General features: G+C 61.3%; 2 protein-coding genes across 3 annotated transcripts; both read left to right on the plus strand.

The window, feature by feature from the left end:
• Positions 1-3: 3 nt before the first annotated feature.
• Positions 4-15,130, plus strand: KIAA0100 (KIAA0100 ortholog). 2 transcript variants are annotated; one of them, XM_017832618.1, is made up of 39 exons: positions 4-75; positions 790-919; positions 1,184-1,230; positions 1,511-1,673; positions 1,753-1,871; positions 2,219-2,279; positions 2,461-2,659; positions 2,818-2,941; positions 3,323-3,447; positions 3,531-3,598; positions 3,693-3,841; positions 4,089-4,207; positions 4,414-4,577; positions 4,686-4,950; positions 5,069-5,274; positions 5,440-6,535; positions 6,774-6,965; positions 7,052-7,254; positions 7,334-7,452; positions 7,526-7,746; positions 7,886-8,076; positions 8,159-8,258; positions 8,333-8,535; positions 8,869-9,163; positions 9,284-9,441; positions 9,522-9,728; positions 9,843-9,942; positions 10,138-10,320; positions 10,575-10,696; positions 11,578-11,733; positions 11,816-11,937; positions 12,275-12,455; positions 12,535-12,621; positions 12,725-12,835; positions 12,911-13,046; positions 13,260-13,384; positions 14,053-14,154; positions 14,234-14,368; positions 14,570-15,130. In XM_017832618.1, the coding sequence occupies exons 1-39, from the start codon at positions 5-7 to the stop codon at positions 14,750-14,752; spliced, it is 6,738 nt and encodes a 2,245-aa protein (XP_017688107.1). In that variant the 5' UTR covers position 4; the 3' UTR covers positions 14,753-15,130. The 2 variants fall into 2 exon arrangements, with proteins under 2 accessions (XP_017688107.1, XP_017688106.1); XM_017832617.1 differs by lacking the exon at positions 4-75 and having other exon boundaries at positions 586-919.
• A 601-nt stretch (positions 15,131-15,731) lies between these two features.
• LOC108505948 (uncharacterized serine/threonine-protein kinase SgK494) lies at positions 15,732-19,226 on the plus strand. Its single transcript, XM_017832467.1, has 12 exons — positions 15,732-15,788; positions 15,876-16,085; positions 16,736-16,819; positions 16,897-16,965; positions 17,129-17,198; positions 17,886-17,993; positions 18,171-18,211; positions 18,308-18,335; positions 18,420-18,509; positions 18,580-18,668; positions 18,742-18,852; positions 18,933-19,226. The coding sequence occupies exons 1-12, from the start codon at positions 15,732-15,734 to the stop codon at positions 19,152-19,154; spliced, it is 1,179 nt and encodes a 392-aa protein (XP_017687956.1). The 3' UTR covers positions 19,155-19,226.
• The last annotated feature ends 360 nt before the right edge of the window (positions 19,227-19,586 follow it).

Consider the following 19,586-nt stretch of genomic DNA (forward strand, 5'->3'; position numbering starts at 1 on the left):
CGCCATGCCGCCGCCGCTGCCCGCCGCGCTCCTCGGCGTCGTCCTCATCGCGCTGCTCGCCGGGCTGCTGGCGCGGTCAGGGCCTGGGGGGCGGGTTTGGGGTCGTGGGGGAGCCCGCGGGGGCTCGAGGGGGGGTGTGACAGGGGTGGGGAGTGGGCGCGGAGCTGGCGGAGGGGTGATAGGGGGCTGGAGGGTGACAACGCGGCGGGTGGGGCTGTCCTGGGATGGGAGGAGCTCGCAAGGGTCAAGGGGTGGCCCGTGGGGCTGGCAGTGGGGTATCGGGAGGGGTTTGGGGGCCCACGGGAATTTTGGGGGGTGATAAGGGTGGTTGGGGTAGTGTCAGGGATGGAGGGGGCCCCACGAGGCTGAGGTTGAGGTGTTGGGGGTCTAGGAGGGGAGAAGCAGGGATTAAGGAGGACAAAGAGGGCTCTGGGGAGTTTGGGGAATTTGGGGGGCTCACAGGACTTGGAGGGAGTCTGGAGGGAATTGGGGGCTCCTAGGGCTAGGAGGTTGGGGATGTCAGTGCCTTGGGGGCATACAGAAGTTCATGGGAGTCTGCAGGAGTGGGCACGGGGTTGTCAGGGGGGCGTGGGGGTCAAAGGCACCCCTCAGGGCTTGGAGGATGTGTCAGAAATTGTTGGGGGTGACCCTGCAGGGTCTCTGCCCCAGCCTGGGGCCCTGGGAGCTCCTGTCCAGCTGTGGGTGCTGGAGCTGGTGCTCAAAGGGCAAAGAGGGCTGGTCCCCAGCCCCAGTGGGGAGGCTGACCCTGGCCTTCCCCCGTCCCCACAGGTGGCTGGCATGTCGCCTGGCTGTCACCTGGTGCCGGCAGAAGCTTCATGCGGAGCTGAAGATCGGCTCCTTCGGCTTCTTCTGGGCCCAGAACATCAGCCTCAAGTTTCAGCGGGAGCAGCAGACTGTGGTGGGTACCCGAGCAAGGGGTGGTCACGGGCAGACGGGCAGAGAGGGTGGTTACGGTCACTTACAGGCTGGCAGCAAATCTGTGTAGCCGTGCTCCTGTTGGGCATCCCCATGGCTGGTGCCAGGCCCTTCCTCCAAGGGCCACACTTGGGGTTTTAGCTGCTCCTTGAATGATCCCAGGCATTGGGAGTAGAGCAGGAATGTCAGGATGAGCATCATAAGGCTCAGGTTGTTTCTTCTCTGACCTGCCCGTGTGTCCTTGCAGGAGATTGATAACATCTGGATCTCCAGTAAACTGAGCCGGGAGCTGCCGTATGTACCCCCACGCCACCTCCCTGCCTGCTCGCCTGGGGGGTCTGGCTCACCCCTAGCCCCATTGACTGTGGTCCTGCTGCCTTTACACCTTCCTGACATCCCTATTTCCCCATGGTCTGCTCTGTGAGAGAGTGAACCACTTTTTGAGGTGGCAGTGTCTTGTGGGTGCCCTTGTGCCGGTCCTGCACATCCCTGGGATGGGGGACATCACTGGTGGTGGGGCTGGGTGTGCCAAGTGTGAGCTCTTGTAAGAGCTGCCTGTGCTGTTCTCCCACAGGCGCTACTTCGAGCTGTGTTTTGGCGAGGTGCGAATCCGCACGGATCTCCAGAAGGGCCCTGGGTTCCAGCCGTCCGTCCCGGAGGCTCCCAGAGAAGCTGACGGAAATGAAAGCAAAGCAGACCTGACTCTTAAACCCTCCCTGCTAAGGCTACTTAGCCAGGTGAGGCACTGGCTTGATGAGAGGCTGTTGTGGGCTGCGCTGCTGTCGGATATCCCTCACTGTAGCACCTTCCTCCCAGCTCTTTTCCATCCACATGGATTCCATCAACATCATGGTTCTGCACGTGGCCACCTCAGAGTCTCTCTGGCACATCCAGGCCAGCCAGACGCGTCTCCTCCTGAATGGCAACGGGAAGAGGTAATACTGTGCTTGCATGCACTCTGCTTCAGGGGCAGGGAGGCTCCTCTGACCCCAGCCTGGTGTCTTCTCTCTCTGTTCCACTCAGCAGCATCTCATGTCACCTGTGATATGACACATTAACCTCCTCCAGGCTGGCCTGGTTCCTTTTTGCATCACGGGAAGCTTGAGTTGTGTGTTCTCCAAATAATGTGTTGCTGGTGTGCATGGACTTAGGGCATGATCTGCTTTGAGGAGCACTTGAAGCAGGGACTTGGGATCCCCGTGTCCCACAGAAAAGAGAGGACAGGGACTTGGTTTGGCAGCAGCAAGGCCCCCATCCTCCCTCTCTTTTCTGCTTTCCCCAGCCTGACCTGCGAGGTGAGCCTGACAAAGGTGAACAGCAAAGTCCTCCGGAGCAGCCAGCTGGTGAGTGCTGGAGAATTCCACACTTGGAGCCTGGGCACCGGCTCTGTGGGATACCCTGAGGACCCACTCCAGCATGTCCCTGAGGCTGGGCAATGCTGTAAGGCTCTGAGCCTAATGCTGGGCACCTGCAGCATCTGCTGGCAGGATATTGGGTGTCACTTCTTGCTGTATCCCCACGCAGGATGACACGTGCCTGGCAGAGCTGGCCCTGGCACTCTCCCTCTCGCTGGAGATCAGCAGCAAGCGGCGGCTGGTGGGCGTCCGGCTGTGCATCCGGACACTGCAGGCAGAGCTGCACGAGGGGCTTTTCTGCAGCCCCCTCCTGCACCACGTCACTGCCGGGGCCCAGCACAGCAGCACAGGGGAACAGCCCAGCACAGGTCAGGACAGGGACAGGGACAAGCTCCAGGCCTGGCAGGGGCTGGCAGCCCCCATGCTTGCACTGGATCCAGAGGGATTTGGCTGTGCCGTCATTCCCTCCTGCTGCAGAGTGTGGGGCTTTGGGCAAGAGCTGTCCCATGACTGTGTTCTTCTCCAGGCCCTGAGGAGCCCCCAAAGTCCCTGTCTGTGCTGAGCAGGGACACTCTGCAGCTTATCCCCAGGAGGGTGGAGATGAAGCTGGAGAACACTAGCGTGGTGCTGTCCATGAACAGCCAGAAGAGGTAAGGAGGCAGGTGGAGGCAAGAGGCTGTCCTAAACCAAATTAGTGCTTGGGACATGGACCTGGAAACAGCTGTGCCATTCCCTGCTCATCCAGACTGCAGAGAGTGAGTCCTAGAGCCCACCCCAGTGGGAAGGACTGAGCTTAAGCTTGGCCAGGGGCTGGGCTCTTGGGGAGGGAGGAAGGACATGAGCTGGTTCTCTAGCAGGACAGCCTGATGGGATGCTCTGCTGATGGGATGCGAGCACTGGGCTGAGCTTCAGCTGGGCACTGGCTGGTGTCTGTCCATGCCAGCATGCTGGTCAGCTGGTGATGAGAAATGGGGAGATGAAGGATGTGATGGTGTGGTTCCCTTCTGACAGTGTTTCCCCGCTTCTTACAGGCACCTCACCTGGAGCCTGAAGCTGCTGCAGTTTCTATATCAGCGTGAAGACGAGCAGATCCCACTGCGCAACTTCACGCCCAGCTCAGACCTGGACCAAATGAGTGTAGACCTCCAGCTGGAGGGCAAGTAGCCAGAAGGGAGGGCAGGAGAGGGCTGCCACCACTCCTCTCTACCACCCCTGACTTCTGCTCCTCTCTCTCCACAGATGGCCTTCTCCTGTCCCAGAGCCGCCAACGCATCGTGTGCCTCAACTCCCTGAAGACCAGCCTACAGGTAAGCGATTGCTGGGCACAGTCCTTTCTCCTGGAGGTGACTGGTTTGGCTCCTGGCATGAGTTTTTTGCCACCTGGCCCTCTTCCTGCTCTAGGTCACAGCCATTGACCTCTCAGCTGCTGTTCTGCTCAACACCTGCATCATCCACTACCGTCACCAAGAGTTTTCACACTGGCTGGGCCTGTTGGCACAAGAGTACAGGTGCCGGGCAGTGCCTGTCCCCAGCCAAGGGCACAAAGGAAGGTAAACTTGGCCTCAGCACAGCTGCTGGTATCACAGCTTGTTTGCTCTTGCCACACTCTGGCAGGGTGCCTGGGCACTCAGCACCTTCTCTGCCCTGCGCACAGCCTGTGGGATGGGGTGGTTGGTACAGAGAGTGGGAGGTGATCAGGTGGCTCCTAAAGAGAGGGTGTCCCTCTGGGCCTGTTCCCTGCCATGCTCTATGGCCTACAGCTCCCAGTAAAAGACCATCCCTGCTTGTCCCATGCAGGAGCTATCCCCAAATCATAGCGCCCATCATCCTGAGTGCCTCACTGTCCAACGTCAGTGTGTCCGTGCAGCTGGGGGACACACCACCCTTCGCCTTGGGCTTCAACTCCATCTCTGCAGGTACGGGTTGGCATCAGGGTGGCTGCTGGGCTCTTCTTGGGGGTTGATGGCTGTGCCAGAGAGGTGCTAGGAGGGGAACAGGGACGGCCGTGCTACCACTGTACTTACCTGTGTCTGCATGTGGCCAGGGGCTGTGGATCCCTGACTGGTTGTGCCTGTGTTTGGGCAAGCCCTGCCCACACTCACCCTCTCCTCTCTGCTCACAGACTACCAGCACCTGCGGCCGCAGAGTGTGCACCAGCGAGCGGTGCTGGCCGTGGACCACCTGTGCTGGCGTGTGGGCAACGACTCGCACATCCAGCGTGCCCCACATCCCCCCAACATGCACGTGTGGGGAGAAGCCCTCATCCTCGACTCCTTCAACCTCCAGGTGAGGGGCAAGCCAAGGGGGCAAGGGTGGCTTTCAGGACAGAGATGCCATGTGGGTGGTATGGGGACATCCTGCAGCCTGAGAGCGATCATCCTGTTTGTCCTGCAGGGCAGCTACAACCAGCCCCTGGGCATGTCCAGCGCCCAGTCGGATACGCTTTTCCTGGACTGCACCATCCGGGGGTTGCAAGTGGAGTCGTCAGACACCTGCACTGAGTGCCTGGCCAGGGTCCTGCCCCTGTTCTGCCCACAGCCCAGCGGAGCTGAGCTTGCCAAACAGCCCCCCTCTGCCTCCAGTGAGCCCTGGCGGCTGCTCTGGAAGGTGGATCTGAAGGTGGAGGATGTGAACCTTTTCACACTCTCGGCCCTGGTGGGTAAGTAGCATCCAGGCTGATCCCAGGTGGCTGTCCTGCAATAACCCGACAGCTGGGAGTCTGGCATGCTGTGGTGTGCCTCCTCCATGCCTCCAGCACTGATGTGCTGTCTCTCTAGGTGCCTTGGAGCTGCGGCTGGACACGCTGACTGTCCTGGGAAGTGCTGAGAGCTGCACAGTCAGCGTGCAGGGCATGGTGCTGGCCTTGGTGAAGAGCATCACTGAGAAGATGCAGCCGTGCTGCAAAGCTCCTGCCATCCCCAACCCGGTGGCCAACCTCTCCATGCTCTCTGTCACCTACCACAGCAGCATCCGCTCCCTGGAGGTTGGTTTGGGTGTCAGGACACTGCTTTATCCTGTAGTAGTGGGACTGGGATGGATGGGGCAGGGGGAGGATTGGCTGGCACCGAAAGGTGCTGGGGAGGAGAACGGGGCTGTGCTGTGCTGGCCCTGGCAGTGACGTGGTGCCTGCTTGCTCTCTCTGGCACAGGTGCAGTGCGGTGAGGGGCTGGCAGTGCTGTGGAGTCCTCCTGACCATATGCACCTCTACCATCACACCCTGGCCACCCTGCAGTGCCACGAAGCCTTGTGGAACGCCCTTGGCCACAGGACGCTTCCCTCCCTACCCCCAGAGAGCCCCACGTCCCACCCGACCACCCCTACTGAATCACTGGGGCCCCTTCAGCCAAAAGGGCCATCCTCCAAAAGACTTTTGTCCCTGTCCCTAGAGCTGAGCTCCACCAAAGTCACAGCCTTTGTCTCCGAGGCCAACTACATCAGCCTGGCTGCCGAGCGGACCTCGGTGAGCTGGCATGGTGGTGCCCTGCACGGCTACTGCCCCGAGCTGGCCGCTGGCTTTGACGGGCACAGCATCTTCAGCTTCAAGGAGGTGGAGGTGAAACTGCTGCCAGAGCTGGAGGAGGTCATCCGGCACCGCGACGCCTTCCCCACCCTGCGCACCCTCCGCAACCGCGGCTGGGCCTTCTCCTTTGCCAGTGTGACCATCGAGTTCCCCTACCAGTACGACTTCTCCCGCACGCTGGACGCTGCCGTGGGTGTGCAGAAGTGGCTGAAGGGCCTTCACCGGCCTGGGCGCCCCACCAGCACGGCGCTGCCCCCAGACCTCCTGCTTAAAGTGACCCACTTCTCCTGGGTCTTCCTGGACGATGTCTTTGAGGTCAAGTTACGAGACAACTATGAGCTGATGAAGGACGAGAGCAAGGAGAGCGCCAAGCGCCTGCAGCTGCTGGACGCCAAGGTGGCTGCGCTGCGCAAGCAGCACGGGGAGCTGCTGCCTGCCCGCAAGATCGAGGAGCTGTACGCCTCACTGGAGAAGAAGAACATCGAGATCTACATCCAGCGCTCGCGGCGCCTCTACGCCAACACACCCATGCGGAGGGCACTTCTCACCTGGACCCTGGCCCACCTGGAGCTGGTGGCCATGGCTGATGAGTCCTTCCATGGCACAGAACGTGTATTGGAGCAGATGAGGGACCTGGATGATGTTAGCCCGTTCCCCTCCGAGGGTCTGGAGATGGTCACCCAGTGGTGCCGCATGATGAAGGGCAGAGTTGGCAGCTTCTTTGGTGAGTTGCTTCGCGTGAGGGTGCCCTTGGAGGACAGCACAATGGCTGTGACGGCTGGGCTTCCAGGACGGGGACCTGCTGACACCATGCAAGCAGGGAAAATGATTTTTGGAGGTCCAAGGGAGTGGGAGGGGAGCAGAAATGTGACAGGAGAGTGGTTCCTTGTGTGGCTGAGAGTGGGGGACTGGGGCAGTGTCCCTTTGCTGCCGCATGTCTCAGTGCTTCCTCCGCCCTGCAGTGCGGATCCGTGACTACCCTCGCTACCTCTTTGAGATCCGGAACTGGCAGCTCTCCGGCCGGCTGATCGGAGCCGAGCAGTGCGGCCAGGCCTGCTCCCGGCGCCGCCAGGTCCTGAAGCTGGGGCTGCCCTGGGGGGATGCCACGGTGGAGAGGAACATGCCACCCTTGAAGTTCTACCACGACTTTCACTGTAAGAGGAATGGGGGGCTCTGTGCTGGGGTAGGGATGGGGCAGCGTGGGATGTGCAAATGGCTGAGCCAATCTCTGCGTTCCCAGCTGTGATCTCCCAGTACACCATCGTGTGGGGGCCCTGCTGGGACCCAGCCTGGACCCTGATTGGCCAGTGTGTGGATCTTCTCACGAAGCCCTCAGAGGATCCCAGTGCCCCGTTGCCCTGGTGGGACAAGAGCCGCCTTCTCTTCCACGGAGACTGGCACATGGACATTGAACAGGCCAACCTGCACCAGCTGGCCACTGAGGTGGGTGCTGCTGGGCTGGGGAACAGAGCATGGCGCGGGGTCAGCTCACACCTCCCTCTCCTCATGCTTGTCCTTGCAGGACCCCTACAACACCACAGAGAACATGCACTGGGAGTGGAGCCAACTGTCCTTCCACTGGAAGCCTGGGCAGTTTGTCTTCAAGGGCAACCTGGATATCAATGTCCGGACAGCCTCCAAGTGAGTGTGGGCCCTGGAGCACAGAGGCCTCCACCAGTGCCAGGGAATGACTGGGGTCTCTTTCTGCATTCAGGTATGATGACTGCTGCTTCCTGCACCTGCCTGACCTGTGCATGACGCTAGACCTGCAGTGGCTGTGCCACGGGAACCCCCATGACCACCATGGTGTGGTGCTGCGCTCCCCCGAATTCCTGCCCGAGGTGCCAGTAGGGCAGCAGTATGACTCCTACCGTGCCTTCCGCTCCGAGAACCTCAACCTCTCCATCCGAATGGACCTGACACGGCCCAGTAAAGGTGAGTGATAGTGTCCTGGGGATCCCTTTGGGACAAGGGGGACGGGGCGGAGCATGCTGGTTTGAGCAATCCTTATGTGTCCTGGGTTGGGTGCTGCCATGTCCCTGCCCCAGGGTGCTGACAGTGGGTATATTCTCAGAGCACTCCCAGCCCCGGATCCTGCTCTACAGCAGCACCCTCCGCTGGATGCAGAATTTTTGGGCCACGTGGACCAGCGTGACACGACCCATCTGCCGCGGGAAGCTCTTCAACAACATGAAACCCAGCAAGAAGAAGCTGGGGCAGCATTACAAGCAGTTGTCCTATACAGCACTCTTCCCTCGGCTGCAGGCAAGTCCCAGGGGTGGGGGGCTGGTATTACCTCCCTGCTGTGCCTGCGCTGGGCTCTCAGCTGGACTCTGCTCTCTCACAGGTGCATTACTGGGCCTCCTTTGCCCAGCAGCGGGGGATCCAGGTGGAATGCTGCCAGGGACACATCTTCACTCGTGGCACCCAACGGCTCATACCGCAAGGTGAGTGGGAATCCTGCCAGCAGCACTTCCTTGTATGGCAGGGCCCTGGCTGACCCCCTCCCTCTGTCCCCCAGCTGGCACAGTGATGCGACGCCTCATTTCCGAGTGGAGCATCACGCAGATGGTGAGCGACCTGAGCCAGGTCACCGTGCACCTCATGGCCTCCACTTGCGATGAGAATGCCGACCACCAGCTCGACACCCTGGTGAAGAAAACCCACCTGCTGAGCCTGTCCTCCCTCACCTACCAGCGGCACAGCAACCGCACGGCTGAGGAGGTAGCGCTGCAAACACAGGGCACGGCATCCTGTGCTGGCCTGGTGGCATCCCCAGGACAGGGGGACCTTGGTTGTTGAGTGCAATGGGGGAGGGATTCGGCTTCAGAGGAGACAGGTCTTCAGGGCCTCTGATCTCCCAAGCACCTGGCCTTGTTCCACCCACAGCATCCCTGGCATGGGCCCATGCTGGGGACTCTGGGGTGGTCCCCCAGGCTCTGGCCCCCACGTTCTACCTGTAGGGCCTGGCAGGGCTCCCAGCCCCTGTGTGTGAGGCCCGTGGTCACAGGCTGGAGGTAGCTTTGCCATGCTGAGGCTCTCACCCTCCGTGCCCAGGAGCTGCCCCTGCGCGATGGGGACGATGGTTTCCACACGCACCAGCTGCACTTGGTGGACCTGCGGGCGTCCTGGACCACCACGAACCGGGACATCGCCTTCGGCCTCTACGACGGCTACAAGAAAGCGGCTGTGCTCAAGCGCAACCTGTCCACCGAGGCCCTCAAGGGGCTGAAGATCGACACACAGCTGCAGGCCAAGAAGCTGAAGCGGGGCCCGCTCTCTGCTCACTCCATCCCTGCCAGAGTGACTGCTCCCATCACCAGTGGCCGACCCGAGAGAGCCTCCTCGGGGGGTGAGCACAGTGGGGAGGGGAGCAAGGGGCAGCCCACAGCTGAAAGCCATGCTTCCCTTCACCCTGTACTCCCCCAGCCAGCCCCCTGCAGCCTTGCACTGACTCTTTTTCCCTCCCCAGGGGCTTACATGCTGCAGAAGCTCATTGAGGAGACAGACAAGTTCGTGGTATTCACGGAGGAGGAGTCGGGGGCCAGTGAGCAGCTCTGCGGCATCGCCGCCTGTCAGACCGACGACATCTACAACCGCAACTGCCTCATCGAGCTGGTGAACTGCCAGGTGCCTGCCTGTCCCCACGACCTGGCTGTGAGAGGGCCCCAGAAAGGCTGGTCTGACCCCCGGGGTCCCTCTCCCCACAGATGGTTCTGCGCGGCGCAGAGACGGAGGGCTGTGTGATTGTGTCTGCTGCCAAGGCCCAGCTGCTGCAGTGCCAGCACCACCCTGCCTGGTATGGGGACACACTGAAGCAGAAGACGTCCTGGACGTGCCTGCTAGATGGCATGCAGTACTTCGCCACGACAGAGAGCAGCCCCTCTGAGGGGGAGCACGGGCAACTCTGGCTGGAGGTGAGTGTCTGGGGAGCTGTGATAGGTGAGCTATGTGGGAGACGGGCAGTGCTGTCTGACCTGGCCAAGGCAGGGAGAATGGGGACAGCCAGTGGTGCCTTCTTGCCTCCCCAGGTGAAAAATATTGAGGAGCATCGGCAAAGGAGCCTGGACTCGGTGCAGGAGCTGATGGAGAGCGGGCAGGCAGTGGGGGGCATGGTCAGCACCACGACAGGTACTGTCTACAGGGCTGGCTGCTGTGCCTACCCCAGTCCTGCTTGTGTGTGACCCCAAGGCTGGTGGAGCTGAGAGCATCTGACCTGTCCGTGCATGGCCCCAGGAGCTGGCTGATGCTCTGAGCCCTGCACCATGAAGTTCCCGATGTGCCAGGACATGGTGCTCTGACCGTGGTGCCTCTGCCTGTCCCCAGACTGGAACCAGCCCTCGGAAGCCCAGCAGACCCAGCAGGTACAGAGGATCATCTCTCGCTGCAGCTGCCGCATGTACTACATCAGCTACAGCCATGACATTGACCCTGAGCTGGCCACGCAGATAAAGCCACCCGAGACTCCTGCCAACCAGGAGAAGGAGGATCTGCTGAAGAAGCAGGAGGGTCAGTATGTCCAGGCAGTGTGCCTTGGAGCAAAGCTCTGGGCTGACCCACAGGTGCTTGCTAACTCCAGGGGTGGTCTGTGTTGGCCCTGCTGAGATCAGAGGGGTGCACACAGCCCCTGCAGTGCACCAGATGATGCTGAGCATGCTGTGCCTGCTGGAACCAGTGTAACCCCCATCTGTCTCTGGCTGGTCGCCATTTGCATCCTGTTTCTGGCCATGCTGAGGCCCCACTTGCCTTTTATGTTGCTGCAGGAGCTGTGGATACCTTCACACTGATCCACCACGACCTGGAGATCTCCACCAACCCGGCACAGTATGCCATGATCCTTGACATAGTCAACAACCTGCTGCTGCACGTGGAGCCCAAACGCAAGGTACCCACCTGTATGCTCCAAATATGCACACAGTTAACCAGAGAGCTAAGCATGGGCTTTCAGGTACTGAAGGAAGTTTATTTTGGAAACACTTTACAACTGTGAAACTCACAGCTGGGTGGAAAGAAACAACACACACCAAGCAGGGCTCCTTGTCCATGCATACCAAAGGCCCAGGCATGCCCATACTGCCCTGTGGGCTGCTTTTTGCAGTTTTTTCCCTTTTTCTTCTCCTCTTTCCTTCCCCCCTCTGTGGGAAAGAATGCTTTTATGTACCTTGCAAACACCTTTTTTGATAAGGGTTTGCCTGTTCTGTGTGTCCTGGCAAAAAGTCGTCCAGCCCGAGGGAAAGACAGAATATCAGCTGATCTCATACGTTCTTCCAAACTTAGTTTTTTTTCAGCCACAAAATGTGTCTTGAGCAAGGAGAAATTCTCAAAAAGAGAAATTCTCCTCACCTATTTCTTGCCCGGGGTCCCCTTGATGACGGACAGTAATGCACTCAGACTGCATTTTGCATGCAAGGATTTTATTATAAACAAACTTGTTCTTTTTACCTACTTTTTCTGTGTCCACGCGCTTGTATCTCATCTCTAATTGGTCTCTAGCTTCTGTTCACATGCCCCATCTCGTCTCTTGACAGGTCACTGGTATCTCTTCTCATGTCCAAACACATTCCTCTATCTGCAGCTGTTTTTCTTCTCTTTCTCACGTTTTCTTCCTTAATGATGTTTTACTTGTTCCTTTGCCAGGCCACAGCTGTAGCTCAAGGTCAAAGCTGGTTGCTACATCCCCTCAACCCCCTACACCACAGGACTTCAGGTCACTGTGTCACTCACTGCACCCAGACACTCCTAACCTTCCCTTGTCCCCATGTCCAGGAGCACAGCGAGAAGAAACAGCGGGTGCGCTTCCAGCTGGAAATCTCCAGCAACCCCGAGGAGCAGCGCAGCAGTATCCTACACCTGCAAGAGGCTGTGCGGCAGCACGTGGCCCAGATCCGGCAGCTGGAGAAGCAGATGTACTCCAACATGAAGGTGAGCCCACATACAGGCAGTGCCCAGCTCCCCAGGATCCCCACTCCAGGGCAGAGGGTGCTGAGGGTTGTCTGTCCTTCAGTCCTTGAAGGATGACAGCAAAAACGAGATCCTGCTCGACCTGAACCACAGGCTGCAGCAGCAGCTAAGCCAGGAGAAAGCTGACCTGCAGCTGGAGAGCGAGGAGCTGAACATACTCATCAGGTAGGACGGGGGGAATGGCTTGAAACTGAAAGCAGGTTTGGATTGGGTATTAGGAACAAATTATTCCCTGTGAGGGTGGTGAGGCCCTGGCACAGATTGCCCAGAGAAGCTGTGGCTGCCCCAGCCCTGAAAGTGTCCAAGGCCAGGTTGGACAGGGCTTGGAGCAACCTGGTCTAGTGGAAGGTGTCCCTGCCTGTAACAGGGGGTTGGAAATAGATGAGAATTAAGGTCCCTTCCAGTCCAAACCGTTCTATGATTCTATGATCTCTGGCTTCCTTAGCATTGTGTCCCTCTTACTGAGGGCTCCCACATCCCAGTGCTCTCCTCTCTGCTGCAGGTGCTTCAAGGACTTCCAGCTGCAGCGAGCCAACAAGATGGAGCTGCGAAAGCAGCCGGAGGATGTGAGCGTGGCACGGCGCACGGAGTTCTACTTTGCCCAGGCCCGCTGGCGCCTGACCGAGGAGGACGGGCAGCTGGGCATAGCCGAGCTGGAGCTCCAGCGCTTCCTCTACAGCAAGGTGTGGAGCTAGCCAGTGATACCCACAGCCCCCGAGCTGGGGACAGGGACATGGAGGGCTGACAGGTTTGTCTGTGCAGGTCAACAAGTCTGATGACACGGCTGAGCATCTGCTGGAGCTGGGCTGGGTGACAATGAACAACCTCCTGCCCAACGCTGTGTACAAGGCAAGTGGAAGCCTGGGGGAGCAGCCCTGTGTCCTGGAGACACGTAGGTGGCCTGGCCAGAGTGGCCTGTCCTCACCCCAGCCACCCGTCCTCTTCCCTGCAGGTGGTGCTGCGTCCCCAGAGCTCCTGCCAGTCTGGCCGGCAGCTGGCACTGAGGATTTTCAGCAAGGTCCGGCCACCCGTGGGAGGCATCTCCATCAAGGAGCATTTTGAGGTGCCAGGACTGGACTGGGTCTCTGTGGGGCATAGGGAGCATATGCCTGGCTCTGACATGTCTCTCTCCCCACAGGTGAACGTGGTACCCCTCACCATCCAGCTCACCCACCAGTTCTTTCACAGGATGATGGGTTTCTTCTTCCCTGGTCGTAATGTGGAGGAGGAGGAGGTGGGGGATGAGGAAGATAAGTCCAAGCTGGTGACGACAGGTGAGAAGCTCATGATCACCCTCCTCCCTGGATGTCCTTGCGCAGCTCTGTCTGCATGTCCAGGTTATGTTTGTGGGCAGCTGCTGGCAAGCCACGTGTTGAGGAACAGGGATTTTTGGTCTCCCCTGTGGACAGAGAGCTGGTGGGAGGGTCTGGGTCATGGCTAACCCCCAGCTGGACACCAGCCACCACCTCCCACCCTGTTTGCCCCAGGGATCCCCGTGGTGAAGCCGCGGCAGCTGATCGTGGCCGATGACTCACTGGGCCCAGGCAAGGGAGTTGCTCAGGGACTGAATCGAACATCAGGGGTCAGAAGATCATTCCGAAAAGCACCCGAGGTACCTGCTGCTGCCTTGAGGGGGGAATCTGGGAGAGCCCTGCTGTGGTGTCAGTCTGTTTTTCCTTGGCTTCAGGGCTGGCCAGCCATATCCTCCCCCACTTGCCTGTCTGTTCTCTCCTGCTCCCTCCCACCATGAGGATTTGCATTCCTTACAACCAGGCGCCTGCACGCTTGATATGATCCCTGCAGCATCTCATTTTTCTACCACCATGCCAGAGCAGCTCTCACCTCTCCCTGGTGAAGCAATGCCTTGGCCTAGTGCCCGGCTGTCCCTTCCCTGCTGGTTCCTGGCTGTGTCCCCTCTCCTTCTGTTGCCTTAAGAGACCGCAGAAAAACAGGACTCCAAGACAACTTAGTGGATAAGATAAGATAAAGAGGGTAGATCCTGTGCCTGCATGTTATCTTGTTGTCCAGGCCAGAGTGCAGATATTCTTAAACAGAATGAAGGCCTACCTTGAGGGAACTCTAAACAAGCTAATGGAATTTTGAGGGAGCGATATGGGACAGGGTTTGGTATGTGAACCCTTAAGCTACTGCCGTTACTTTTACTGGAAAATACTGCTAAGGCATATAATACAGCTATTTCTAAAATCTAGAAAAAGCTAAAAATCCAATAATCCATACGCATCACTTCCCTTCTGCTCATGGTTCCTGCTCTGTCTCCAGCATCCTGTGGATGACATCGACAAGATGAAGGAGCGTGCAGCCATGAACAACTCCTTCATCTACATCAAGATCCCGCAGGTGCCACTCTGTGTCAGCTACAAGGTACGGGGCTGGAGGGACGGGCCATGCTGGGGGTGATCTGGGGCATCGTCCCACACTACCTGACACCCCCATCACTCAGGGTGAGAAGAACAGCGTGGACTGGGGTGACCTGAACCTGGTGCTGCCGTGCCTGGAGTACCACAACAACACGTGGACGTGGCTGGACTTTGCCATGGCGGTGAAGAGGGACAGCCGCAAAGCCTTGGTAGCACAGGTATGTGTGGGACCCCATCCCACTTCCCACTCTGGAGGCTTCCAGAGCTGCTCTGCCCAGATTGGAGATGGTAACCCCAGGCAGGTGACGTGTCCTGCATAGTGGGAAGCAGCCACACTGGCTCAGCAACTCAGGCTCTCCCCCATGCCGAGGGGCCTGGGTGTGGCCATGGAGTGCTGAGCCCCCTAAATCCCGGGGCAGGTGATCAAAGAGAAGCTACGCCTGAAGCCAGCTGCGGGCGCAGAGGCCCGGGGGAAGCTGGAGAGCAAATCAGACGGGACCATCCAGCAGCAGGAGGAGGACGAGAAGGCGCGTCTGCTCATCGGGCTGAGCGTGGGCGAGAAGAACCCCAGCAAGAAGTCGATCTTTGGCAGGCGCAAATGACAGCAGCACCCGGCAGGCCGGGAAGGGACTGGGGTGCCCCGTGCTCCCCCCTTGGGGGGGCACCCCTAAGGCGGAGGGGGGCTGTGCTGCTCGGCACAGTGATGCCCGAGGCAGGGATTAGCCATGTGCAGGCCCTCGGCAGCCCCATTGCTGTGGGGCAGGGGTGCAGCAGCACGGGGACGTGGGGGCACAAGGTGCTCCGGAGCTGCTTTGTGGGGTGCAGGCCCTCGTGCCAAGGGCTCCCACGAGCTTCACCCCCTCCCTGCTGTGCGGGTGCTGGGCCCATCCCCTGGGCCTGGTGAAGCAGCAGGATCGCTCCAGGCTGGGAGAAAGGGGAACAGGAGAGAGTTTAAATAAAAGAGTTTTTAATTTGGAAGAGTCTTGAGCCAGTGGCTTCTCACCTCCCTGCAGTGTCAGGCTCAGTGCTGTCCCCTCCCTCAGCCTGACAGCACCCTGTCTGTGGGGGCTTCATCCCTTGCCCTTCCCCAGGAGTTGCTCGGGGAACCCACTTCAGGGGCTCAGCCTGTACACTTAGCCCTCTCAGGTCTTCTCCATGAGCCCATCGGTGCCTGGGGCCATGCCAGGGCTCAGTGTGGGCTGTGTGCACACCCTGGTGGCCGCAGCAAGTGGGGTGCAAAGGAAAGGTTGAAGGGGGAGCCCCAAAGTGTGCAAGGAGGGATCCTGGAGTGAGGCAGGATCAGTCATGGGGAGCGCTGGCAACCCTGGTGTGTGTAGGGGGGATCCCGGATCAGGGGCGAGATCAGTCACGGGTGAGTGAGCAACCCCAAAGTGGTGGTGGGGGGGGTCCCGGAGGGTGGGGGATCGGTCACGGGTGGGTGTCGCGGTGCAAGGGGCAGCACCGCCGCCGTGCCCCGGGGCGGGGGGTGGTCGCGGCGGGCGGGGCGGGGCGGGGCGGCGGGGTTATGTAAGGCGGCGATTACCGGGGACCGGGCCCGGGGCGCGGCCGGGCGGCGCCGCGATGGGAGCAACGAGCAGCGGCCCCGGCCCGGCCCCGGCCCCGGTGCGGCCCCCCCAGGTGCGTGCGGCGGCATCATCCCGGGGGGTCCCCCCGGGCATCCCCCGCCCCGGGATCCCCTGGGTGACGCTGTCCCCGGTTCCGCAGGGCCGCGCCGTGGGGTCGTGGGTGCGGGCGCTGCTGAGCCGCGCTGGGTCGATGCCGGTATCGGTACCGGTGCCGGTACCGGGGCTCGCCCTGGCCCCGCGGGGCCCCGCCGAGGAGCCGCCTCTGCCCGGGTGGCCGCTGCCGCAGCTCGTCTCGTTGTTCCTGCCGGAGTTCCCCGTCCGCCCCTCCGCCCGCCAGCAGCAGCTCAAGGTGCCGTCCCGGGGCCCCCACCCTCCGAACGGGGTCCCCGAACATCCTCCTGGGGCGCCCGCGCATCCCGCATCCTTCCCCGGCAGCCCTGGGCGCCCTAGCGGGTCCCCTCGCACCCTGTACTGGGATTCCTGCTCGTCCTATCGGGGTTCCTGCACGTCCTACCGGGGTTCCCCAGCGCCCCGAGCATCCTCCTGCGCCGTCCGTGTATTCCGTGCCACCATCCCGGCACCGCCGACCGCCTTACCGAGCTCTCCCCGCACGCTGTACGGGTCCCTGTGCATCCTTAGAGGCGTCCCCGGCCGTCCCGCCGGGTCCCCTTCTACCCTCGCCACGTCCTCGTGCCCCGTGTCGAGTCTCTCTGTGTTCCACTGGGGTTCCTCTGCACCCCACCCGGATCCCGCGTGTAGTACCGGGGTCCTGTGCATTCTGTCAACATCCACCACTGTCCCGGTCCTCCGTGTCCCTGTGCCCCACGCTGGGTCCCCATGTATCCTGCTGGGATCCCTATTGGGTCCTCCAGGTCCCCATGTGTCCCCACCGTGCTCTGTGCCCACACCCTCCCCCCTCGCACCACCCCCTTCCTAAGCACCCCAAGCCCATCTCCATGGAGTGCTCAGACCCCGTTCCTTTCCCCCTCTCCCCCCCAGATCCTGGGCTTTGTGGCCAAAGGCTCCTTCGGGACCATCCTCAAAGTGCTGGACTGTGGGAGGGAGAAGGTCTGCGCTGTGAAGGTGGGTGCTGCCCCCGGGGCCCATGGGGTGCCCTCAGCTGCCCCTGTCCCCCTCTGACAGCCCCTCACGCCTCCCAGGTCGTGCCCAAAGTGGAGGTGCTGCGCCGCGACACCCTCAAGCAGTGCAAGGAAGAAGTCAGCATACAGGTTAAGGGGGGATCCAGGAGGGACCTCAGTCCGTGGAGGGGTTCAGGGGGGACATGAGGAGGCTGTGGGGGGTGCGGATGGAAGGTGGCAGAAGCGGAGTCCCCGGTCCCCCCTTGGCCCCCCACCCCGGGGGCCGCTCACCCTCTCTGCTTTGTATCCCCAGAGACAGGTCAGGCACCCGTTTGTCCACGGGCTGGGGGACAGCTGGCAGGGCCAGCGCCACCTCTTCATCAGTGAGTGACCATCTGCCTGCGGGCTCGCCCCGGCCCCCCCTGCCTGTGCACGTGTCCCTGCCGCTCGCACACGTGTCCCCGCACACGCACGCGCTCCCCCCGCGCAGCCGCTGCCCCGTGGGGATCCAGGCGCTTGGCTGCCGGCTCCCATCTCCCACCCCGCACCCACCACACGCACAGGGATGGGGGGATAGGGATGGAAACAAGCCACAGCAGCGCAGGGACTGGTGTGGGCATGAACAAAGCACCCCAGCCCTAGTGCCTCCATGGCCCCGGCGGCCCTGGTGGCTGTGCCACCTCAGTCCCTGCAGTTTGCATGTTGCCAGTGCCTGTGTGACCCCAAGGAACATGTCACTTTGGTACCTGTGTGGCCACAGTGCTGCCCACGTGGCTCTGGAGCCCATGTCACCATGGGCCACGGCCCCAGTACTCACATGCTCCCATGTTACCTTAGTCATGCCTTTGTCACCTTAGTGTCCATATTGCCCTGGTGCTTGTGCCACCTCACTGCCCTTATAACCCCAGCGCTTCCATCACCTCGCTGCACGGCCACGGTGCCCGTGTCACCTGGGTGCATGGCCACAGTTACCTCTGTGGAGTCCTGTGCCCATGCCACCGCGGTGTCCCTCATGCCTGCCTGGCCCCATGGTACAGCCCGTTGGTAAGGCACGTCCCCTGTCCCGGCAGTGTGCACCTACTGCAGCACTGGGGACCTGCACGCGCTCTGGCGCGCCGCCGGCTGCTTCGCCGAGGCCACCGTCCGCCTGTTCGCCGCTGAACTGGTGCTGGTGCTGGGTGAGTGACCTGCCATGCCGGGGGCAGCCACCACTGTCCTCACCAACGGGGACCCGCAGGTAGGATCAGCCATCCCCCAGCGTGGGCAGCTGCCTGCCAGGTGCACTGGGGGTGGCAGTGGGTACCGTGCTGGGAGGGGTCACGTGGCACTCACTGATGGCTCTGTCTTCTCCCCAGTGTACCTCCACGACCTGGGCATCATGCACAGAGATGTGAAGGTGGGTGGCAGCAGTGCTGGGGGGCTGGAGGATGGGGTGGGGGGTTTTCTGAACCCCTGGTATGGAGAAGCCACCTCAGTGCCTCTCTCATTTCAGATGGAGAACATCCTCCTGGATGAGAGAGGTAAGAGATTGGTGGCACCGTCTTGGGGACATCCCATCCAAGGGGATACCCTCTCCATGGGGACAACTTCTCCTGCCCTTGCAGGGCACCTCAAGCTCACAGACTTTGGCCTCTCCCGGTACCTGCAGTGGGGCGAACGAGCCCACACAATCTGTGGCACCCTGCAGTACATGGGTAAGGGGGCAGAGGGGGGCTATGGTGGGGGGCATGCCCCCCCCAGGTGCTCACCCACTCATCCCCACAGCCCCAGAGGTGCTGAGTGGGGGGCCCTACAGCCACGCAGCAGACTGGTGGTCCCTGGGAGTCCTGCTCTTCGCCCTGGCCAGCGGGGAGGTGAGGACCACAGTGTGGTGGGGGAATCAGGGACACCCCAGGGAGAGCCAGAATTCATTCCATGCCCCCTCAGTTCCCCGTGGCGCCGGCGGGGGACCATGTGGCCATGCTGGAACGTGTCAAACAGAGCAGCTATGAGAGCCCACCTGCATTCAGCCCTGAGCTGGCTCGGCTGCTTGCCGAGGTAACCTTCCTGCCTTGATTTTGGGGCTCCCTCCGGATGCTGGGATCCCCACCACTCACTGTCCTCCCTCTGTTCCCCAGTTGCTGTGCCACAACCCCCTGTACCGCCTGCGCTACCTCCACCACTTCCAGGGCCACCCGTTCTTCCGTGGAGTGGCCTTCGACGCTGACCTGCTGCAGAAGGATCCGGTGGTGGTGGCAGTGGCCCCGCAACCCCGCGAGCAGTCCCCGCCCGACCCCGCCACCTTCGCCGACTTTGACTACGACCTCGCCGCCTCCCCGGACCGGCCCTGGCCTGGCTGAGCCACCATGGCTGGTACCCTCGGCATCGCTCAGGGACATCCCCCCACCCCGGCAGCGGGTCGGACCCTGCTGGGCCGGGTCCCCCACGGGCTACCCGGGTACCCCCAACCTCACCCCCGGGTACCTCAACTCTGTACCTCTCCCCGCGGGAGCAATAAACCCGAGAGCCGCGGGCACTGCTGAAGGTGCTGCCCTGACTCCTGCGGGACGTCCGGGGGGAAAGCGCGACCACCGCGGCGGGTCGCGGGACTGGAGCCCCGATCCCTCGGGTCGGGGTCGGGGCAGATCTGGAGGGGTGTGTGTAAGGCTGGTTCCCCAGGGGCGGGCGCTGGGGGAGCCCCAGGGTCGGGAAGGAGTTGGGTCCGTGCCCCGTCCGTCTGTCCGTCTGTCCGTCTGTCCGTGCCTGGGGCCGAGCAGGGCGATGGGGGGCGG

The sequence above is a fragment of the Lepidothrix coronata genome, unplaced genomic scaffold, assembly GCF_001604755.1.
Source record: "Lepidothrix coronata isolate B3197 unplaced genomic scaffold, Lepidothrix_coronata-1.0 Scaffold203, whole genome shotgun sequence".
Lineage (NCBI taxonomy): Eukaryota > Metazoa > Chordata > Aves > Passeriformes > Pipridae > Lepidothrix > Lepidothrix coronata.